We start from the raw sequence: 24,234 nt of genomic DNA, 5'->3' as shown, positions 1-24,234 counted from the left end.
TAACTGAATTTTAAGATTAAATATCCAAATAAAAATGTTGGGGAAAAAAATTAACCTGATATTACTACAGAAAAAGCACAAATACTATGTCACATGTCTTGATTTTTTTAAATCTGCGTAATGAAATATATTTAATAAATCTTCCATTTGAAAAGTTGGCAAGAATTTGTATTTCTCCACTGGCCTCATAGTGAGAAAAAAAAAAAGCATGTATGCTACCCGTAATTAAATAATTAACCACAATCACACCACTCACACAGACATCCTGGAATGTGAAGTCAAGTGGGCCTTAGGAAGCATCACTACAAACAAAACTAGTGAAAGTGATGGAATTTCAGTTGAGCTATTCAAATCCTAAAAGATGATACTGTTAACGTGCTGCACTCAATATGCCAGCAAATTTGGGAAACTCACCAGTGGCCACAGGACTGGAAAAGGTCAGTTTTCATTTCAATCCCAAAGAATGGTAATGCCAAAGAATGTTCAAACTTCTGCACAACTGCACTCATCTCACACACTAGCAAAGTAATGCTCAAAACTCTTCAAGCTAGGCTTCAATAGTATATGAACTGAGAACTTCCAGATGTTCAAGCTGGATTTAGAAAAGGCAAAGGAATCAGAGATCAAATTGCCATCATCCGTTGGATCATCGAAAAAGCAAGAGAATTTCAGAAAAACATCTACTTCTGCTTTATTGACTATGCCAAAGCCTTTGACTCTGTGGATCACAAGAAACTGTGGGAAATTCTTAAAGAGATCTGTATGCAGCTCAAGAAGCAACAGTTAGAACCGGACATGGAACAACGGACTGGTTCCAAATTGGATAAGGAGTACATCAGGGCTGTATGCTGTCACCCTGTTTATTTAATGTCTATGCTGAGTACATCATGGGAAATGCCGGGCTGGATGAAGCACAAGCTGGAATCAAGACTGCCAGGAGAAATATCAATAACTTCAGATATGGAAATGACACCACCCTTATGGCAGAAAGCGAAGAGAAACTAAAGAGCCTCTTGATGAAAGTAAAGAGAAGAGTGAAAAAGTTGGCTTAAAACTCAACATTCAAAAAATTAAGATCATAGCATCAGTCCCAAAGCATCATGGCAAATAGATGGGGAAACAATGGAAACAGTGAGAGAGTTTGTTTTTTTGGGCTCCAAAATCACTGCAGATCATGATTGCAGCCATGAAATTAAAAGACACTTGCTCCTTGGAAGAAAAGCTATAACAAATCTAGACAGCATATTAAAAAGCAGAGATGTTACTTTGCCCACAAAGGTCCATCTAGTCAAAGCTATGTTTTTTCCAGTAGTCATGTATGGACATGAGAATTGGACCATAAAGAAAGCTGAGCATTGAAGAATTGATTCTTCTGAACTGTGGTGTTGGAGAAGACTCTTGAGAGTTCCTTGGACTGCAAGGAGATCAAACCAGTCAATCTTAAAGTAAATCAACCCTGAGTATTCATTTGAAGGACTGATGCTGAAGCTGAAACTCCAATACTTTGGCCACCTGATGTGAAGAACTGACTCATGAGAAAAGACCCTGATGCTGGGAAAGGTCAACCTTTAAGTAGGAGGAGAAGTGGATGACAGAGGATGAGATGGTTGGATGGCATCACTAACTATGGCTATAAGTTTGAGGAAGCTCCAGGAATTGGTGATGGACAGGGAAGTCTGGCGTGCTGCAGTCCATGGGTTGCATGACTGAAGACATGCAAAGAGTCAGACATGACTGTGAGACTGAACTGAATTTGGTCCATATCTTAGTTGATGTCCATTTCATTCCTTCCACTAACAACTATTTTTTGAGTGTTTATTTACTCTAAGTCAAGTGCTGTGCTGTTGGCTGGAGATGGAGGAGGTAGAGGTGAGACAGGTACGAGCTTGAATCTCACACAGTTTGTACCCTAAGGGCGAGACAGATAATAAATATGCAAAGAAACCCAATACTTGCAGGTGGTGATGGGTGTTACCAAGGAAAGAAATGGGGTGTGTGATAGAGCACACCTGGATAGGGTACTGGCCTGGTTTTTTGAGGAGGGAAGTCAGAGAAAACCTTCTGCAAAGAACTGAGATGGACCAAGGGAAACAGAACTAAGGTGAGACAAATGAGGTGCCTAGCTGCCTTGATTTAAGGAGGCAGTTACTTGCAGGCCTGTGCCAAGTGCAGGGTTGCATTTGGACAGTCTCAAGAGTGAGTACCTCCTTAAATTCAGCACCAGAGGCACTCCACTCTTTACCTTAGTTCCAACCCTAATGGGAGCGAAGTTCAATTCGAAAGGCATTCCAGGCAGAGGCAACATCAAGTACAAAAAATAAAAACAAAAGCAAAAACAAAAAGACCAACTCTGGGACTGGAGAGGCTCAGTGTGTTTCAGGAACAGAAATTGTCTCTGTGTTTGGAGTGGAATTAAAAAGCGCTAATGGAACCAGAGAAGCCGAACCACCAAAAGAAGTGAGAAAAAATTTTGGAAAGTTTTGAACATTGATCATATTTGATGTATATGTATTTTTAAGTATCCAAGTAGTCATCATGGGAAAACTGAGCTTTTAAGTCTTTCTTTCCCAGTGGTTTAGAATTTTTATAACCAACATATATTGGGAGGTATGGGTGGAGGGTGGAGTCCCAAATAGCGTTTTCAGTTCTTAGGTGCTCAAAAATGGTGTTTTTCAGTCTTGTGTGCATATTAGAATCCTCTGGGGAAGTCTAAAAAATTTTAATGCCTGAATCTACATTTAGAGATTCTGATTTTTTTTAACTGGGGTACAGCCTAGTGAGAGGATTTTTCTATGAAGAAGAAATTTAGAACCATTATTAGGATCCTGTTCACGGGTATGAGCAGCGCTGGGATGTTTGCAACGCAGGAGAAGCCAGTTTTTACAGGCTCTTAGTAATGATGAGTCTGTCTAGATTTTATCTAGAGAATGGGAAGCCATTGATGTGTTTTAACCAGGACTGTCCCATGATCTGATCTTTATTAGAAGAAAATAACTTTGCAGTGTTGCATATCTTCTTAGGATACAATCCTAGGAGAGGAATCTCCTAGGAGCAAAGGGAATTCATTTTAAGTCTTTGGATACACACTCTTAAATTGCTTTCCAGGAAGTTGCTGCTAAATGACACTCACTCACCTTCTGTGTCCTTACACCTCCTCTGTATGAACACTGTTTTTGAGGGTTAATCATTTCTATGTAAACAGTAGGGGAAAAAATGATAAATAAAAAGCAATTGTTTGAGCAATTGGGCACAACCCCTGCCAGCTACCTTTTTTTTTTTCTCATTCTTCTCTGGTCATGCATAATCCAAATAGCCATGTGCTTCAGTGAAGTGGAGGATCTGATTTTTAGCTGTGATTGCTTACCAAGTGGCAGGCACTGTGAAAAGCACTTTACATGCAAGATCGCTATTTACCCTCTCAACATCCTGAAGAGGTCAGTGCTAATATTATCATCTATATTTTACAGATGAGAACCTGGGGCACTCAGCCTTGCGCCCCCGCCCCCCTCCCACCCCACCCCAGCCCGAGCTTTTACACAGCGTTGGAATTTGATCCCAGAGCCCTTCCTTGAATTACTCTGCTGGTGTCCTGTAATTTGAAAAGGTTAGAGGACTCCTGAAAATTTTCTCAGGGTTCTAAGTTACTGATTAGTCTTTTGGAAATCATTTTGGAATTTGAACAACTGACATAATTTGGTCACAGCACCACTGTTGCAATCAACTGTTGAAGGAAATCAACATGATTGATTGGCTACATCAGCCATTGGCTCAGGGGTCTGAGAGTCCCAGAGAGGAGGCGAGCGGGAACTCACCTGGAGCACAAAAAGAAAACAATCAGAGAAAAACAGGTACAAGGAATCCTCAAAATTTAGAATTAAGAAAAGGCTTTGGGCGAGGGGGCTTTGTTAGTCAGATTGTGAGACAGGCTTGCAGGATGGTGGAGAGAGGGAAGATTGAGCAAACATAGCAATTTTAGCTATTTCTAATAATATTGAATAGATTATCTCTCTGACCCCTACTTCCAGAATTCCTTGAGGACAGGGGTTGAGTAGGGCCCCCTTTACAACGGTGGGATCCTTCCTCAAGCAAGTATGGGGGAACCCAGGGCAAATTTCCAGATGTATTTCTGTTCACACAGGTATTTTATTAAAAAAAAAACAACCTTTTTTTTTACGCATGTGGGTGACCATACTTAGGTCTGACCTAGTGGGAATTTCTAGGTTGAGTCAAACAGCCCCAGTTCAGAGGAGTTTCTTTTTTCCTGGATGGGTGGAGGGGGGGCGGGGGCGGGGGCGGGGGGGTGAGAAAGTGCATTTGAAAATCTAACTTTCCATCCTCTACAACTGGCAGGATCATACCTTTATGAGGGGTTGGTGGGCATAAGGAAGGAGCGGAAAGAGGATGAGTAACATCTCATAATCTCAACTTTGTTTGGTAACCACTTTTAATCACACAAGCAATATATAGACTTTCCTCTTGCAACATAAAATAGGTTAAGACCCTCTGTGCAGAGAGGGGTAAGATCCATTTGAATAACCTCCCCAAATGTAACTCCTGTTACCTGTCTGATGTGCACCTTGCTGAAATTTTGTTGTACATGGCATTCGCATTACGTATCAAATGATTTACTGAAGACTTTTGGAGGACTGTCGCGATGGGGGAGAGAGTGCTAAGGCTGTGCCCCCCGCCCCCACTCTCCAGTCTCTTTTTGGCGGGGAAAGTGGGCAAGTGTTACCTTGAGAAGATAGAGCATATTTCACGTTTCACGGGATCGGGGTTGGTGCTCCTCAGTAATTAGCTTTTCCTACTTTTTTTTTTTTTTTTGCAATGAGAAGAAACGGTCAGGGTGTCAGGACTTTATGGGCACATTTCAGGTAGAGGCAGGGTAGATGGAGATCAACCCGTTTTTAAAAAATTTCCACTTTTTACCGTAGAAGGTGAGGAACGTGGACACACGTGAACCCTCATGGCACGTGTGTGTGTGTGTGTGTGTATGCACGCGCGCCCCCTAGCTCCCCCCACCCCCTCAAGGGCACAGCAGGTTCTTGACCGGTGGCCCGGTTACACCTGACTGCCCGGCCCTCAGGGGGTCAGGTGCTTTCCCGGGCGTAAGTGGGAGGATGTGCGTGTGGGGGTGGTGGCGGAGATTCCCTCTCCCGTGATCCCCCGCGGCGGGGCTGGACTTCGGCGCGGTCCGCGGAGAGCGGCGACTAGCGCAGGGAGCTGGAGGACAGTCGGCTCGCCGCGCCGGCCCCGCCCAGGCCCCGCCCACCTGATCTGACCCCGCCCCTCTGCCCTGGCCCGGCGGGCGCCGGCACCGCCCCTCTCTCCCAGCATGCCGTGCGGCAGCGGCGGCGCGGCGGGCGGAGCCGGGAGGCGGGGAAGCAGTGGCTGTGTGAGCGTGGGGCGCCGTCGCCACCGCCTCCTCCTCGCTGTCCTCCTCCTCCTCCTCCTGGGCCCGGGCGTCGCGGGCCGCGGACGGCCCTGGAAGAGAAGTCGCCTCCCCTTCCTCCGCCTCCCTCGCGCCGCGGCACTCCCGCCTCCTCGTCCTGCGCTGCGGGCTCAGGCGGAACCCGGAACGGCCGTCCGCCTCCCCCGCCCTCCGCCGCCTCCTCCTCCTGCTGCTGCTCGGCTTCCTCCTCAGCCCCGGGCCGGAGCGGAGTGTTGGCGGCGGCCGGTTCGGGCGGCGACTCGCGCTTCTTCGGGCGGCGGCGCTTGGCCATGTCGTGTCGGGGAAGGTAATGAGCCGCAGAGCCCCGGGGTCTCGGCTGAGCAGCGGCGGCGGCGGCACCAAGTACCCGCGGAGCTGGAATGACTGGCAACCCAGGTAGGTGAGCCGGCGCCCAGCCCGCCGCCGCGACCCCGGGCCCCGCCTCGGGCGGGCCGAGGCCTAGGACCGCCGGGGTGGGAGGCGCGGCCTAGGCTCTCCATACACCCCCGCCCCCCTACTGAAAACCGGGCGCGGCTTCCTGGGTCCCCTCCCGCCCCGGCCGGGGAAGGAAGGCCGCTGGGAGGCTAGGCCTAAATGCCTCCCCTTTCCCTGCGCTTGAGTTCGGGGGCTGGAGTCGAGAACCCGGTGCTCCGGCAGAAGGCACTGGCCTAGGAATTGGGTTCAGGATGGTGAAGGAAGGGGGACCAGGTTGTGGGGGTGGGGTTGACTTACCACCTTCCCCTCAAGTTGGGCGTTGAGTTTGAGGGATCCTGAGAGTATTGGACCCTTTCTGTTTATCCATTAACTTCCCTGATCCCTCACCCGCTTAGCCCCCACGTGAAAGATTTTTCCTTAACAGCGATCTCTATTTTGACCCCCCCCCCCACGTGTTAGTCTTAAAAAAATAAAACAACCAACCACTCCCGAGTCTTTACTCTGACGACAGGGTAGTTGTGGAGCGTGAGCTGAGATTGTGACTGTGTTAATGAGGACCGACCAAACCCGGTGCTGAAGAGTGAAGTGCAGGGGCAGTTAATTGGGCGGAGAGCAGTTCCTACCTGGACACTTGAGCCGACACTCGTTTAGAGGAGTAGAGAATTTGTTTTGGTTTTAGAAAGGTTTGGGGCCTAGTTGGAAGTGGATATTTGGAAAATCGACTGTTTTTTATTTTTCTCCTGTTTCTTTGTGGCCTCCCCACGCTGGTTGCAGGATCTCAGCTGCCCTACTAGGCATCGAACCTGGGCCTGGGCAGTGAAAGCCGGGAATCCTCACCCCTAGGCCACCAGGGAACTCCTTAAGGAGTATTGACTTTTTAAAAAAAGTTAATTTTCATGTCTTTCTGATTAATCATGGGGCAGTTGTACCTCATTTAGGACTGGTTTATTCTTACATCTCTTACTGAATAAGTGGTTGCAATAGACTATTGGAACTTCGCCCAGTGCCTAGAAGAACTCCCTAAACGTGTGTAATATTTTAGGGTTAGTTGATTCATTGTGCTCTCATACTTTGACGCACACGTGTATTATGATTACCCAGGACCTCGGCAGATAAATGTTAGACACACACGTTGTTGGGATGACTTTTGCTTCTTAATGGTACGTGTAATTCCAGTAGTGTTTGGAAATTAGTAAGATGTTAGAATGTAACACTTAAGACTTGATAGTAAAATAAAAATACTCTTTTGGCTAATGAGTGGTGCACATCTTATTCTGTTTAATATGCCTTTCCAAATCCTGTGTCTGTTGAGAACAGGTGACTTTAAAAGTTAGTACTTGAGCCTGCAATTGAGATGTTGAGTAGTTAAAAAAGTTTGGAAAGCATAGTTTTACTCTTCCTTTGCCACTTAGGGTTTGTGCATGCTTCACATAAAATCAGTTAACTAGTTTGGTATTTTTTAAAAAAAATCTGTAATTGACATTCTTAGTTGTTTTATATGCTTGTTGTAATGTGTAAATTTAATTTTTTTTTCACCTATTGACTACATGATAAATGAGTATGATTTGACATTTGAGAGGTCTTTGACAGATTTCCCATTATTTTTCAGTACTGTGGTCAGCATATGTAAAAGAATGCACATAGTATCCCTTTAGAGGACTAAAATGCCCTTCACAAATAGAGTTTCTGGAAAAGAATTGTAGCTTGTGGCTCTGAATAAATGCAGTAGCATAGTTGCAGCCATGGGTTGAGATCACCTGGCTTCATTTGACTGATATGAAGCAGGGTGGCTTATATAGTTATGGAATATATACATGGGTTATTAATTTTATTCATATTTTCTTCTTTTAAATACTTTATTTCTTGGCTGTATGTTGGGTAGGCTGTGTATTCTTTGAAGCTGTGCTCTGTTACAAAGTCTCAGAACTTACTGCCTAGGTTACAGTTAATTCTTGTTTAGTCCCAACTCCTTTGTGATCCCAGGGACTGTATCCATGCCAGGCTATTCTCTCTGTTGGATTTCCCAGGCAAGAATACTGGAGTGGGTTGCCATTTCCTTCTCCAAGGGATCTTTCTGACCCAGGGAACAAACCCATGTCTCCTGTATTGGTGGGCGGATTTTTTTTTTTTTTCCTTAAACCACTGAGACACCTTGACAGCCCATGAGTTGATAAGGATGTTGGAAATACTTGACTTTTTCAGAGGAGAGAACGGAAAAGTACTGATAATATACCATAGCAAAACTTGATTTCTTTGCACGGTTGCCTAGTTGTTTTGTTAAATAGTCAATTAAAAAAAAAAACAAACTCAGGTGTTTGCCAAGTCATAAATTTTCATGAGTTAAATTTGAGGTTGTTGTTATTCTGTTCCCTCTTCACTTTAGAAAGGTGACAGACTCCAGTTAACTGAGAGAATGGAGGTCAATTTTCCCCCTTGTTTAAATGGGGGTTCGTTTCAGCACCTTCAAATGCAAGCAGATTCCTTATGGTTCATCAGAATCATTTTGGTTTAAAAAAATTATTTGCCTTTCTGTGCCAATTCTCTTATTATTTTGGTTCTCTTTCCCTTAATTTAGACTTTTTAAAAAACAGGATTTTAAAAAGGCGACTTTCGGTTGGTTTCTTTTCAGTGTTTGTCTGGAAACTGTTGAGTTAGTGGTGATGGCCACACATGATACCTCATACATGTTGACAGGAAGTGTTCCAGGTGGCTGAGTAGACTTGTGTCATGTGGGAACAGAGCAAGCCCACCTTTGCTAAAAGCATACATCTTAGCAGAAAGCCTTTTTATTGCCCTGTCTTATAGGGTTCATTTACTGTACTCTTCTTTAACATTTAAGAAAGATGACGCAAATGAGTGGTCTTATTGCCACTGACCAGTCTCTTCTTTTCTTGACTTTATTTTGGAAAGTAAGCTTCTAAGTATACCAGTCAAGATAGAGATCAGAATGATTTGTTTAAAAATTAAGTGTATATAGGACTTTTCTTGTGGTTCAGTGGTTAAGACTCTGGGCTTCCACTGCAGGGAGCGTGGGTTCCATCTCTGGTCAGGGAACTAAGATCCTGCATATCTTGCAGTACAGCCAGGAAAAAAAAATTCAATGTATAATTACATTGTTCATTTTAAAACTCCAGGTGACAAGATTAATTTGACATTGGAGTCAAATACAGATTAGTTCAACAAACAAGAGGAAGCATTCAGGTCAACCCCAAACACATAATTTTACTTCCACACTTGGGAGTCTTAAGACTTTATTTAACAGATATATATTGATGTCTTACTGTGCTCAAACTTAAGTCTTTCTACAATTCTAAAAAGATGAAACTGTATATTAAAAACAGCTTCCACTTCTGGTAAAATGTAGACAGATTGAAGTTCTCACAGTACAAATATTCATTCTCTATTGTCACAGACCAGAAGATAGGGAAGAGGCCTGTGAAGATGGAAAAGCCAGAAACTAGTATGTCTGGCATTGTGAGAAGCTGGATTTTTGAAACTAGAGTTGTCTATTTCAGCCTTTTATGAACCTGTACTGTCGGATATCCATAGATGCATAATATAGTGAAGTACATTTTACAACTATAAATAGAGCTTTAGTGGGACAGAATTTAAAGATTGCCAGTTCAGTACCACATTTTTTCAAGGACGTTAAGGAGCTTCAGAGATTATGTTTAGGGTGTTTAGGGGAAAAGTTTATTTTTTCATTATAGAATAACATATATTCCTTATGAAATAATTGTATCTTTAAACTGAACCCTTCTCCCTCTTCTCTTTTGGTCCTTAAGATGGGAGCATAACTGAAGGGTTTTTTAAATATTAAGAGACAGAGACTGTGAAATATTCTAATTCAGTGAAAATATTCTGCTTCAGAAAATAGAGATGCTGTAGGGATTTTTATAACTAATAAAGCCACTGTCATTAAGGAGGTTGTTGGTTGGTATGGGAGATAAGAAAGGGCTTTGTAAGAGGTAGAGCATTATATGGATATTAATTGTGATACAGTTCTTGGTATAAATCTTTTTACATGTGATTTACAGTTTAAAACCTGGAGAGTCAGAGGAAGGAAAGCTATACAGTTGAGTGGGGGATGGCGGGGCCGTGAAATCCATCTTTTCTATTTTGACAGTAAATTTGGAGGGGATCTCACAAATAGAAGATGGTTGATAATGGCAAAATGCAGGCTGTCCTTGGTAAAAAAAAAAAAAAGATTCCCAGATTGGTTAGAAAGAAGGATGGGGTATTTGTGAAATGTGATACAAATAAGAAGTGAAGCTTAAGTGCTGGAGTGCGGCTGTATTGTCGCTTTTGAATCATATTGGAAATGTGTTTGGAAAGACTTTAGGGAGCCGTTGAAGTTTTACCAGCATGGAAGTGGCATAACTGAAGATTGTTGGTGTGTTTGTGTATTTTTGTGTAACCACAGTAGGAGGCAGTTGAACACTAGACAGAGACTGTTAAGGACCTGAATACTGTTTATAATTCATGGTTTAAATTCAGACAAAAGTATTCAGCTCAATATATGGAATTTTCAAAAGCAAAAGCCCCTCATTTGTTATTTGGTGTTGATTGAGGGTGATCACTAAAGTGATACTTAAACTTGCTCACAATTCAGTTCAGGTTAGGGCACTTACATTATATAGAATGATCATATACATAAAATGGAGTGTGATTGATGTTTTTTGTGAACATTGAGTTCTCACAGCTTTTAAATTTAGGCTTTCCTGCCTTCATTGCTTGGTACTTGCTTATTTGCATTTCTTTGCCAATCCTAAAAATCAAACCTAAAATAAATCCCTGAGACAGTTTTCAGTGGACCTCTCTTTATGGATTCACACAAGCTGTCATTTGTTTGGTATCTTTTCATATTGTTTTTTTGGTTACCTGTCTTTGGTTGTCTTAAAGTTTTCTTAAAATCCATTTAATGTTGGGGACTACAAAGTAAAACATTCTCTCTTGTATAGCGATCTAACAGTGAAGATTGCAGACATTTTGTGATTTAACTCCTGTATGAAATACTCCAGCTTATTAATTTTTTTAATGTAGACTATAACCTCTTAAATTTTTATGGAGATATTTGTGTTTTTCTTGGTTTTTAAAAAATTGAGGTATGATTGACATACAGCATATTAGTTTCAGGTGTGTGTACATTTAAAAAATATGTTTATTTATTTGGCTGCATTAGGTCTTAGTTGTGGCGTGCAGGATCTTCCTTGCATCATGTGTAATCTTTCGTTGTGGCACATGGATTGTCTACTTGTAGCTCATGGGCTCAGTATTTGCAGGGTATGGGGTCTCTAGCTGTGGCGCGTTGGCTTGTTTTGCTCAGTGGCACCTGGGGTCTTAGTCACCTGTATTGTAAGGCAGAGTCTTAACCACTGGACCATGTATGTTTTTATTATGGGAAGTCCCATGTATGTTTTTATTATGTTAGTTCTGCTCCATCTTATATTAGTTGATTGTACTTTTCCTCTCTTAGTTGAATTCTTTTTTGAGCTCTTTTTTGAACTTGTTACTTTTTTGAGAAAAAATTTATCCGTGTGTAGATCCAGTGAATTTCACAAATGCCTACACCTGTGTAACCATGACCCTGATCAAGATACAGATACACAATGACTTTGCAGCTGGATAACTTCCCTTCCCACTGCACCTTGTCCCACCCTCAGCACCAGACCAAACCAAAACAGAACCTTGGCAGAGTGTACATGTGGATCTTGCCTTAAAGTTATTATAGAAAGGAAATATTTGAATATTAACTTGTAATTTATTACCAACTTATGGTTTCTGCAGATTGATAACCTTATCATCTTCAACATATTTCTGTTATTCCTTTTTTGCTATAAACAAACTTGGGATCTCTGAAGAGCTTTGTGAAAGTAATTTCAGATGGATCTACTGTTAACCTTTTCAGGCATTTGAGTCCTGGACACAGAGGAGCTCTTCTGAGTTTGTTGGCTAAACTTATTCCTGTGAGGTAACAGGTTCACAAACCTCTCTTGCACCTACTGTTTCTTGTGCTGTCTCTACTGTAAGCATTGTGCTTCCCTTAAGATCCTTACCCTGCCTCTGCCCTCTGTACTCCTTCTTTCCAAATCTTGCTGCAAATCTACAGTGAAAGCTAACTGTGCTGGGCACTTCAGTCTTTTTTTGTTGTTGTTGTTCCCCCAACTAGTTTAAATCCCCGAGGGCTGAGTGTGAGTTATTTTCTCTGCTGCTTCTGTGTACTTGCCCCGAAGCACTCCCCAGACTAATTTCTGCCTTATTTAGGGCCTTTGAATATCCTGTTCTTGCGTGTAGCTACCACATAGATTGCTTTTCTCAGAGTGCCTGACCTGGGTGTTTTCATGCTGTTTTAGCCTAATTGCCACCCCTCAGTGAGAAGCAGCAGCCTTCTCTAATAATACTCACTGTATGAGTTTTTTGTGTGTCTTCTCCATAATGATTTTCCCTCTGTATCCCTCCTTCCCTATTAGTGCATCAATAAATAGTAAACGCTCTAAATCTGAGTGTTCTTTCTCATCTAAATATGTGAAAATGGAATTCTGCAAGTTTATTTTTGTGTTCAGAGTTAACTTCAAGGCTTAGAACACTGTTACTGTAGGAGACGTTTTGAGGGAAACTTCCTTACACAGTGGCCTGGTTAGCCTGAGGCAGCAACTTCATTCAGTTGATTGAAAAAGTTCAAAGGGACAGTGTTCTGGTGGGCTGGAGTGGCCAGATCAAACTAGGGCCATGGAGTTTTATCCATCTTGAGGAAATACTTTGCTCACATATTTATTTATTTAAAAAATATGTTTATTCATTTGGTTGTCCTGAATCTTAGTTTTTGCGTGTGGAATTTAGTACCCCAATCAGGGATTGAACACGGGGCTTCTGCATTGGGGGTGTATAGCCATCAGAGCCCCTGGACCACCGGGGAAGTCTCTGCTCACGTATTTCAAGTTAGTTTACACACTGACAGTTTATCCCATATCTGTTTGTACATTATTTGAGTAGTCTAATCACGAAAAAGTTAAGCACTGGGTTGAGCCTCTTTTGGCCTTCCATTAGAATGCCTGAGAAAACAAACCTCTTGCCAGTTGTATGCCTACTGATTGGGGAATGATTGAAACCCCAAATTCCAAGATCAAGAAGTTTCTTTCATAGTCATCTTCACACCCTTTGAAAAAAGGAGATTGTATCCCTGTTAGAAATCGTTCCTTCGGAAGTTAATGTTGCTATTCATAGTGTGTCTGGAATCTCATGTTTATTATGTAAAAACCTTTTACAGACTTTCTGTATTTATTAAAATCTTTTTCAAAAGAGGAGTTTCCAGGAAATTTCCTGGCGGTTCAGTGGTTAGGGCTCAGCTCTTTCACAGTTGGGGCTTGGGTTCGATCACTGGTAGGGGAACTAAGATCCCACAAGCCTAGAGGCCAAAAAAAAAAAAAAAAGGATATCAGAATTGTAATTTGCTTTTTGGTATGGAGTTTCCTAAATTATGCTTTATTTTTTTTTTTAATTAGGAATGGCATTACTTTTTTTTCCTTTATCTTTTTTAATCAATAAAGAACCTTGACAGTGCTCTTATAGGTCTTCGAGAAAGTTATTGTAGGCTCTGCAGTGGCTGAATTATATGTATATTTATGCAGATTAAAAAAATGTTAAGCTTAGTATTTAGTATATATTTATTTTGAGGTGGTATCTATATTAATACCTTTCTGCCGATTAGTCAAGAGGCTTCAATAGTAAGCATGTCTTGGTCAATATAGTGATATATTTTAGTTTTTCCTCCGTATTTGACAGCAGTGACAACAATTTTATTTTTTTACTGCTGAAGTTCGTTGAATTAAAAAACTTCCCTCTTACTTAAATTGAAAATTTTTCTTTTTAGTATTTTAATCTGATTTTAAAAGATGTGTGTATATTGTGTGTGTAATTGGAATTTTAATTTTCAACTTGTAATATTTAGTTCTTTGAAACAACTCATGACTCTCTGCTATTTCCGTTTCTTGAAGGTCTTCATAGTTTATATTCCTGATAACGTGAGACCTGGAACCCTTGTCTGAATTATAACTTTATTTCTAGTCCCTTTGCTTTGATTCTAATGCTGAAAATTCAAACTCATTGCCCTAATGACAGTGTATGTTGACTTCCTGTGATTTGTCAGAAATTAAGCAGAAAAATCTATTAATATGAGGAAAGATGTCAGGCTTTTTTCTGTCCTCTGTATAATGGGACTCTTCTGATTAGATGACTAAAAAGAGTCAAAAGATGGTTATCAGTATCATACAGTATGTTAAAGATGAATTAATACGTATTTAATCAGAAAGAAAGTACATCCTGGATTTTCTTTTCTAAAAAGATTGATTTTCTTGCTGTCCTTCTATTCTTTTGATAAAGGTAAAGTGAAAATGGTTTCCGAAAAGTAAGATAATGAAACTTGGGATATAGTGTCATTAGTCTGGTTTATAGAGAAATCTACCTTGAGGCACTGTTTGTATTGTTTTTGTAGGACTTGAGTTAGACTTTTGACTGTTGGAAATGATAAATTGTCCTTATTTGAAATATTGAGATCATTTTAATATATGGTATCTTGTTTCTTTTTTTGAAAATACTGGAATTAAAGATAAATTTGTGCTTAATAAAGATTGTGTCCTTTTGTGGCCCATCTTGCATAGCTTCTATAATGCTAGTATTCCTTGTGTTTTTATTGTAATCTTATTGAAGATATAAAACTTATACTACAGTGCTCTTCTCCCCCCTCTTTTAGTCTATTTAAAAATCCACTTGTTGTCTTAATACAGTTACATTGGAGGAGTTAAAAATAGAATGAGAGTGTTTTAGATTCTTCTCTAAGATATATTTGCTTTTAAGAATGTGTGCATTTTTAGTTTTTTTTCTTTACAAATATTTGTCTTGAGAGGCTGGTGTCATGAAAACAGCAGTGTACTAAGCATGAGAAGATAGAGGTCTTTTGTACTGACATTACCAGCTGTCCCTCAAGAGGTAATTCTTGCTTTTCCTAAGATAATAGGGTTGTGTGGGGTAAAAATAAAGTTTGGGAAATTGCTTTCAAAACTATCAAGTACTGTACAAATGATACTTACGTTGCCATATCTGAATCAAATTAAGAATTTTAAAGAAAGTCCCTCTTTTTATTGCTTCCTCAAAGAGTTTTAGAATTGACTACACACATGTACCTAGACTCAAGTTCAAATTTCATTTTTCTCTTCTAATACTCTTAAGTATCACAATGTGTATATGTGTAGTTACTTATAAAAATTTCACAAAGGGCATTTATGTCAAGTCTCACAGAGGTTATATGACTAGAAGCTCATATAATTGTTAAATTTGTTTTCCTCTATATCTTATAAGTCACACTCTTAGAATTTGATACCAATTGAAACTGTGGGCCAGCAAAAATAATCTAATCTTTGTGGCCACATTTACTGTAGAGAAGGTGCAATGGAATTAAATACAGACGGGGTAGGTTAGAAGGTAGTTTGTACCTTACTTAACTTTCATTATACAGTTGGAATTTAAGAACTGATTCTTTAAGAACATCAGTTGAATGCTGCATTGTGTTTCTCTCCCCTATTCTAGTATGTATGCATGTTTGATTTAAAGGGATTGGGGGAATCCTGAAAAGGGTTGACTCTGCCAGTGTAATAGTTTGAAGTATGTACAAAAAAAGGACCATATATATCATCTAAACAGATATGAATTAATGAAATTTTATATCATTATATAATGTATATACTATATTAAGCTATCATGAAATTTTGGTACTGTTTTAACTTATGGCACTATAAATTTACTCAGAATGGGTCAATGCTCTCTCCTAAGGAACTTCATATCTAAAAACTGATTTTTTTCTATCATTGTAAGGTTTTTATTTTATACCACTTAAATCAATCTGATACATGTGTGTTTAGTGTAAAATATACTAGAAGAAACAGATAGAGTTTGTATAGGCTTTTTGAGTTTGTATAGGCCTTTTGAGTTTAAAGTGGCTTAAGTGATGATTTTGAACTGTTTCATAGCTTTCTCAAACTTATGGCTACTTTAAATACCTAAGTGTATTTCTGGCTCCTGCTGAGCACAGTGGGAGCAGTGTTTCCTGGCTCTTCTTGATTGCTGCTTACTAGTATGTTTCAGTAACTACCCCAAACTGACTTCATTTAATAAATATTTCTACAGTTGAAAGAATAATGTGGTTTTTGTGAAAAGTGTCTCCATTTTCCAATTATTTGATTTAGGAGTCCATGTTTTTTGAGATATATCTGTGAGACCTTCTTATTTGTTTATGTTTAAGTAGGGGAGGATACTTAAACATAAACTTAACACTCCAGCATTCAAAAAACAATGTAGGGAGGATACTTAAACATAAACTTAAATCTCAGCATTGAAAATACTGAGATTATGGCATCCAGTCCCATCACTTCATGGCAAATAGATGGGGAAACAGTGGAAAAAGTGGCAGACTTAATTTTCTTGGGCTCCAGAATCACTGCAGATGGTGATTCCAACCATGAAATTAAAAGACACTAGCTCCTTGGAAGAAAAGCTAGGCAGCTTAGAAGAGAAACCTAGACAGCATATTACAGAGCAGAGACTTTACTGACAAAGGTCCGTCTAGTCAGAGCTGTGGTTTTTCCACTAGTCAGGTGTGGGTGTGAGAGTTGGACCGTAAAGAAGGCTGAGCGCTGAAGAATTGATGCTTTTAAACTGTGGTGTTGGAGAAGACTCTTGAGAGTCTCCTGGACTGCACGGAGATCAAACCAATCAATCCTAAAGGAAATCAGTCCTGAATATTCATTGGAAGGACTGATACTGAAGCTCTAATACTTTGGCCACCTGATGTGAAGAGCTGACTCATTGGAAAAGACCCTGATGCTGGGAAAGACTGAAGGCAGGAGAAGGGGATGACAGAGGACAAGATGGTTAGATGGCATCACCGACTCAATGGACATGAGTTTGAGTAAGCTCTGGGGGATGGTGAAGGACAGGGAAGCCTGGCGTGCTGCAGTCCATGGAGTCACAGAGTCGGACACGACTGAGCGACTGAATAACAAAGGAAAGGATGTGGCTGTTTCAGGAACAGCTCTGAAAAAGAAGTTCCAGTGTTTAGGTAGGAGGGTTTACCATACATATTTTATCACTGATTACAGGTAGTATGTTTCTTTACCAATTTGGTGTTAATAGTGTATTTCCTACCCCAGGATACCTAAGACGATAGGTCCTAGAGGAGTTACTGGAGATGTTGAAAGGAATCAGGGTCCATTTAAAAATCCAGTTGCTGTCTTAGTATAGTTGTGTTGGTAAAGTTAAAAGTAAAACCAAGAAGTTTAGGTTTCTCTTAGGTGTATTTATTTTTTAAGAGGATTGTAGGGGGGGGGGTCACATGTCTAATTTGAGAATGCACTAAAGATGTTTCTGGTAATACCTCTGTTGAAAATCATGTGTGGAATATGAAATTCAGTGTCTTTTCCATGCTTGCCACTATATTTGAGATATGTGGTGTATGTTAAGAGGTGCATGTTAGAATATTGCTCTTTTGTTGCCCAAATCCTTGACTATGCTCAGGACTTGTAGGGTATACCATACCATTATGGCAATAGAGCCTAACTCGATAATAGTTTTCTTAAAAAATACCTTTGTCGATTGCATAATATTTATGTTTTCTTAAAAGCAGAGACATTACTTTGCCAACAAAGGTCTGTCTAGTCAAGGCTATGGTTTTTCCAGTAGTCATATATGGATGTGAGAGTTGGACTATAAAGAAAGCTGAGTGCCGAAGAATTGATGACCAGTCCATCCTAAAGGAGATCAGTCCTGAATATTCTTTGGAAGGACTGATGTTGAAGCTGAAACTTCAATACTTTGGCCACCTCATGTGAAGTACTGACTCATTGGAAAAAGATCCTGGTCTGGTAAAGATTGAAGGCAGGAGGAGAAGGGGACAACAGAGGATGAAGTGGTTGGATGGCATCACTGACTCAATGGACAGAAGTTTGAGTAAACTCCGGGAGTTGGTGATGGATAGGGAAGCCTGGTATGCTGCAGTCCATGGGGTTGCAAAGAGTTGGATACGGCTGAGTGACTGAACTGTGTTTTCTTAATATGAGTGATTTTTGGCAATCACATCATTTTTCTTGACGTGTAAAAAAAAAAAGTGATGATTAACATTTCTTATAAAACACTCTGCCTTTTCATTGATTAGAGTCCTAATCTGGTTTCAAGACTTTTCCTTTTAGGATTCCTTTAGTGTTTATCTCTTGGTGGTGGTGTAGTTGCTTAGTCGTGTCTGACTCTTGCGACCCTATGGACTGCAGCCTGCCAGGCTCCTCTGTCCATAGGAATTCTCCAGGCAAGGATACTGGAGTGGGCTGCCATTTCCTTCTCCAGTGATCCTTAATCTTCTCTATCCTCAAGGGTTATGTTTGGCATTTAGTTGAAGAGTTTGGGTGGGGATGAGGGGGTGGGACATGTTTCTTTGTAGACTTTCAGTCTTTTTGTCTTATTCTACTAGGGAGGTCATGGAGTAAGAGATTTCCTTTCAATCTTGGCAATTTCCCAGGCTGAATGGGATGTTTCTAAAGTACTTCCAGGACTTGCTGACAAAAGAGAAAGATAAGCAATGCAAAAATGGTAGCTGAAGCAGAGTTTTATTTAAGGCTGTAAACCAACATGTGTTAAAAATAAACTTGAGAGTAAGTCAAATTAATGTGGTGCTTTAGATTCGGGAGCCTTCAGGTGACCAATTATTTAGCATTAACAAAATTTGTTTTTGTTAAATAAAGAGAATTGAATTCATATTTGTATTGAAGATTAAAAGCAGATCAGATTTTATTGCTATCAGTATTTTTAATGCCTAGTAAGATATGAATTTATGCCAGAAGAAGTACATAATACTTAACAAACTTAAAATAGATTAGAAGTGGATTGCCTGCCTCTATCTCAAGCAGTGGTTTTTCTGATTTTGCTCGCCATGGTGCTTTGACGCTTGTGTCAAAAATTGATGCTTTTGAATTGTGGTGTTGGAGAAGACTCTTGAGAGTCTCTTGGACTGCAGGGAGATCAAACCAGTCAATCCTAAAGTAAATCAGTCCTGAATATTCATTGGAAGGACTGATGGTGACACTGAAACTCCAATACTTTGGCCACCTGGTGAGAAGAACTGACTCATTGGAAAAGACCCTGGTGCTGGGAAAGATTGAAGGCAAGAGGAGAAGGGAACGTCAGAGGATGAAATGGTTGGATGGCATCATCGACTTGATGGAGATAAGTTTGAGCAAGCTCTGGGAGTTGGTGATGGACAGGGCAGTCTGGTATGCTGCAGTCCGTGGGGTCACAAAGAGTCAGATACGACTAGGCGACTGAACTGAGTTCTTTGACTCTTTAAAAAATTTTTTTGAAAATGAGTAGGCAATATGAGTAGGTTTCTTTCTGTATCCTGCCTAGGTTAATCCTTCCCGAGCTTAAAGTTCAGACACTAAGAGAAGTTTAGTTAGTGCTATATACTATCTGCATTCCTCAAAACAACTCTAGGGCATGTAAATTATATCTCAATAAGTCAAACATAAAGGAAATAGTGTATTTCTTTACAGTAAAGGTATAAAAATAAGTAAAAGACCATCGGGCTTCCCAGGTGACACAGTGGTAAAGAATCTGGTAAATTCTTTACTGTTTGGTAAATTCAGACACTAACAGTCTTTGATTTCACTGGAGAGTATCCAGTGTTACATTTTTGCTTTTCCATTGAAGAAGAAGAAGTGAAGTCACTCAGTTGTGTCTGACTCTTTGCAACCCCATGGACTGTAGCCTACCAGGCTCTTCAGTCCATGGGATTTTCCAGGCAAGAGTACTGGAGTGGGTTGCCATGTCCTTCTCCAAGGGATCTTCCTGACCCAGGGATTGAACCTGAGTCTCCCGCATTGTAGGCAGACGCTTTACCCTCTGAACTACCGGGGAAGCCCCATTGAAAATGACTACTAAATTTGGTAGGCAATGAAAAACATGAAATATCAAATTATTAAAAATCAGTGGCCTTTTGTGTGCTCAGTTGCTCAGTGGTGTCTGATTCTGTGTGACCCCATGGACTGGAGCCTACCAGGCTCCTCTGTCCATGGAATTTTCTAGTCAAGGATACTGGAGTGGGTTGCCATTTCCTCCTCCAGGGGATCTTCCCAACCCAGGGATGAAACCCACATCTCTTTTATCTCCTGCATTGGGAGGTGGATTCTTTACCACTGTGCCACCTGGGAAGCCTGATGGTCTTTTACTTATTTTTATATCTTTAAAGAAATATGTAAAGAAAATACTGTAAAGAAAAAAAAAAATGACCACCACAGTCAAGCTATCAATAGTTCCATCATCCCCTCCACCCTGCACCCCCAAGTTTCCTTGTTCCCTGTTATAGTCAACTTCTCCTAGTCCTTGATAACGACTGGTCTCCCCGCCCCTCCCCCATAATTTTGTCTTTTCAAGAATGTTATAAATAAGTTTTGAAAAAATTGTGGTAAAATACACATAACCTTTACCATTTTACAATTCATTGGTATTAAGTACATTCACAGTGTGTGCAGCTGTGACCAACATCTAGTTCCAGAGCTTCTTGTCACCCGAGATTGAAACCCAGTACCAATTAAGCAATCACTCCCAATTTTCCCCTCTTCCCAGCCCCTTGCAACCACAAATCTACTTTCTTTATGGATTTGTCTATTCTGGATATGTCATATAAATGGAATCGTGTAATATGTAGCCTTTTATCTCAGACCTCTTTGACTTAGTATAACATTTTCAAGGGTCATCCATGTTGTAGTAGGTATGGCTGAGTAATCTTCCATTGTATAGATTTACACATTTTGTTTATCCATTCATTGTTTGATGTGTATTTGAGTTTCTGCCTTTTTGCTACTGTAAATAGTGTTGTGGTGGACATTGATGTGTAAGTTTTTGTTTGAACGTTTTTCAGTTCTTTGGGGCATATACTTGGGAGTCAGTTGGAGTCAATTTGCTGAATCATGTGATAGTTCTCTGTTTAACTCTTTGAGGAAATGCCAAACTGTTTCTGAAGTGGTTTCTAGCATTTTACATTCTCATAAGTAATGTATGGGGGCTCCAAATTTTCCAGCTCTCACAACATTAGTTATTTACCATTAACAGATTTTTTTACTCTTCTAATGGGTGCTTTCTCTCTGTGGTTTTGATTTGCATTTTCCTCCAGGTGGCGCTAGTGTTAAAAGAACCCACTTTCCAATGCAGGAGACATAAGAGGCTTGGTTTTGATCCCTGGATCAGGAAGATCCCCTGGAGAAGGGAATGGCAACCCACTCCAGTGTTCTTGCCTGGGAAATTTCGACAGAGAAGCCTGGTGGTCTACCGCCCGTAGGGTCGCAAAGAGTCAGACACAATTGAACTGATTTAGCACACATTTGCCAGTGAAATTGAGCAAGTTTTCATGTGCTAATTGGTCATATGTATATCTTTGGAGACGTGTATCTATTCAGGTCTTTTGCCCATTTTTAAATTTGAATGTTTTCTTGCTTAGTTATAGGAGTTCTTTATATACTAGACTCTTTAAGAGATACATGATTTGCAGGTATTTTCTCTGGTTTTGTGAGTGGTCTTTTCACTTCATAGTATGCTTTGCACAAAAATGAGACTTGTAATATGCATATTAAGTAGATTTTAAAAATTTAGAATTCATTTAAATGAATTACTGAATCCATCCCTTTCTGTTACTGGGTTCTTTTTTGTGTTACAAGACAAAGTTTTTGCTTAAATAATCATGATGGATTTTGATCCAAGGCCATCTTCTAGTTTCGCTCCACTCTCCTTGCAGCATCATGCTGTTCTCCTTTCCCTATGAAAGGTGTGTGGTGTTAGATAATATTGTACATCTGCCTTCAATGCTGACATCTCAAACTAGTGAACAAATTGAAGCTAGTATAGAACTACTAAAGTGCAAGCTAGTGTGATACTCTAAGTGCAGTAAGAGTTTAAAGAAAGTACTGAATCATAGGATTTTTTTCTCTCTCAAATCACAGAATATTTTATATTCTTAATTGGAATTTATACTAACAGTTCTTTTCTTTCTAGATTGTAAATTCTTAGAGGGTTGGGATTATCTTATTTAGTTCATCTTTTGGAGTTATTACTCTTAATTAGTGCTCTTGTAGAAAATAACCAAGAAAACATTGTTGATTTTTAATAGAACATATAGGAGAGGGAGTATGGGTTCTAGGTTGAATCTTGAAGAAAAATTAGTGTTGGGTTAAGTTAGGGGACTGCACTCTAGAGTAAAGAGAAAGACCTTGATTGTGAGAAGAGGCAGTCATAGGAAATAATTTTTTGCTCTCTAGGCAATGGGAATACAGTGATAAGCAACACTGACAGGCTCCTGCCCTTCTGGACTTTACAGTCTCCTGGCAGAACACAGTTAAATAAGCTGCTCCAATGGTGTAAGAGTTAAGGAACTGTTAGGTTTCGGGTAGTACTTACGTAACAGGGATTCCTAGTCAGTGTCAGGGGAATCAGAAACTTTGCAAAGGAAAGCTATAGCTTAAAGGACATTGAGAGATTAATGAGGGCCAAGGAGAAGGCTGTTCCATGCAGACAGGCTTAGCAAGGTGGACGGGGCACTGAAAGAATGGGATGAGTGGGGCACAGAAGGTAAAAGTATTACGACAGTGTGGAGAGTTAGCTGAAAAGGGAAGTAAGGACCATAAGATGAAAATGGCAGTGGGAGGACAAAACATTTGTGTTTTATTAGAATTGTCTTTGTTGTAGTGTGGGGAGAAATGGAATAGAGGTGAGAACTAGAGGTGGAAAACATACTATTAGGTAGGTGTAAATGTAATTACAGTTGCAGACTGTGAATTTTAAATCATTATAACTAGGCTCAGACATATCTTTATTTACCAAAATAGGAACCATTGCAATCAACACGTTTTTGCCAATGAGAAATAAGTTTGTTTATTCCTGTAGTGTTAAAATTTGGGATTTGATGAACTCTTGGAAAGCATTTTCTGCCTCCTGCTGGTTGTGGAAACATTTTCCCTGCAAAAAGTTGTTGAGATGCTTGAAGAAAGTGGTAGTTGGTTGGTGAGAGGTTAGGTGAAGATGGCGGATGAGGCAAAACCTCGTAGCCTAATTCGTTCAACGTTTGAAGTGTTGGTTGTGCAACATGCGGTCAGATGTGATGGAGAAGAAGTGGATCCTTTCTGTTGCCCGATGCTGGCTGCAGGCGTTGCGGTATTTGGTGCATCTCATCAATTTGCTGAGCGTACTCTCAGATACAATGGTTTTGCTGGGATTCAGAAAACTGTAGTGGATCACACTCGCAGCAGACCACCAAGCAGTGACCATGACATTTTTTGGTTCATGTTTGGCTTTGGAAAGTGCTTTGGCGCTTTCTCTAGGTTCAGCCACTAAGCAGGTCATTGCTGGTTGTCGTATAAAATCCACTTTGCATCACACGTCCCAATCTGATCGAGAAATGGTTCATTGTTGCGTAGAATAAAAGATGACACTTCAAAATGACAGTTTTAAAAAAATCTTTGGTCAGCTTATGCGACACCCACTTATTGAGCTTTTTCACCTTTCCAATTTGCTTCAAATGCCAATGACCGTAGAATGGTCGATGTTGAGTTCTTTGGCAACTTCTTGTGTAGTTGTAAGAGGATGAGCTTTGATGATCTTCTGAGTGGTTCTTTGTCAACTTCTGGTGGCTGGCCATTGCACTCTTCATCTTCAAGGCTCTGGTCTCCTTTGCAAAAGTTTTGAACCACCACTGCACTATTTGTTCATTAGCAGTTCCTGGGCCAAATGTGTTGATGTTGGGATGCCTCTGCTGCTTTATGGCACATTTTGAACTCGAATAAGAAAATCACTTGGATTTGCTTTTCGTCTAACATCATTTCCCTAGTCTAAAATAAGTATAAACAGCTAGTTTGTGTCTACTTTGGCCACTTGATGCGAAGTACTGACTCATTGGAAAAGACCCTGACACTGGGAAAGATTGAAGGCAGGAGGAGAAGGGGATGACAGAGGATGAGATGATTGGATGGCATCACCGACTTGATGGACATGAGTTTGAGCAAGTTCCGGGAGTTGTTGATGGACTGGGAAGCCTGGTGTGCTGCAGTCCGTGGGGTTGCAAAGACTCAGACATGACTGAACAACTGAACTGAGCTGAAACAGCTAATAATAAGTCATTAGCAAAAAATCATAAAGCGAGAAATGTGCTTTAAAATGATGTATAACATAACTACATTTAAGAATGTTTTCCAATATCAAATGGCCAAGTTCAACAATGTGAAACTACAATTACTTTTGCACCAGTGTAATATGTCTGTTTGACCAAATAGTGCCATTTGTTGGAA

The 24,234-nt window shown here is 40.4% G+C and overlaps 1 protein-coding gene across 1 annotated transcript in view; it reads left to right on the top strand.

Annotated features, from left to right (window-relative positions):
• Window positions 5,346–24,234, top strand: part of SMG1 (SMG1, nonsense mediated mRNA decay associated PI3K related kinase) — a 114,431-nt gene continuing 95,542 nt past the window's right edge. Inside the window, exon 1 of the mRNA XM_018040496.1 lies at window positions 5,346–5,827. Within this exon, the coding sequence (XP_017895985.1) occupies window positions 5,742–5,827 (86 nt within the window). The 5' untranslated portion in view covers window positions 5,346–5,741. The remainder of the gene's footprint in view (window positions 5,828–24,234) is intronic.

Source organism: Capra hircus, chromosome 25 (assembly GCF_001704415.2).
Source record: "Capra hircus breed San Clemente chromosome 25, ASM170441v1, whole genome shotgun sequence".
Taxonomy (NCBI): Eukaryota; Metazoa; Chordata; class Mammalia; order Artiodactyla; family Bovidae; genus Capra; species Capra hircus.
This window is presented reverse-complemented; position numbering and strand designations above follow the sequence as displayed.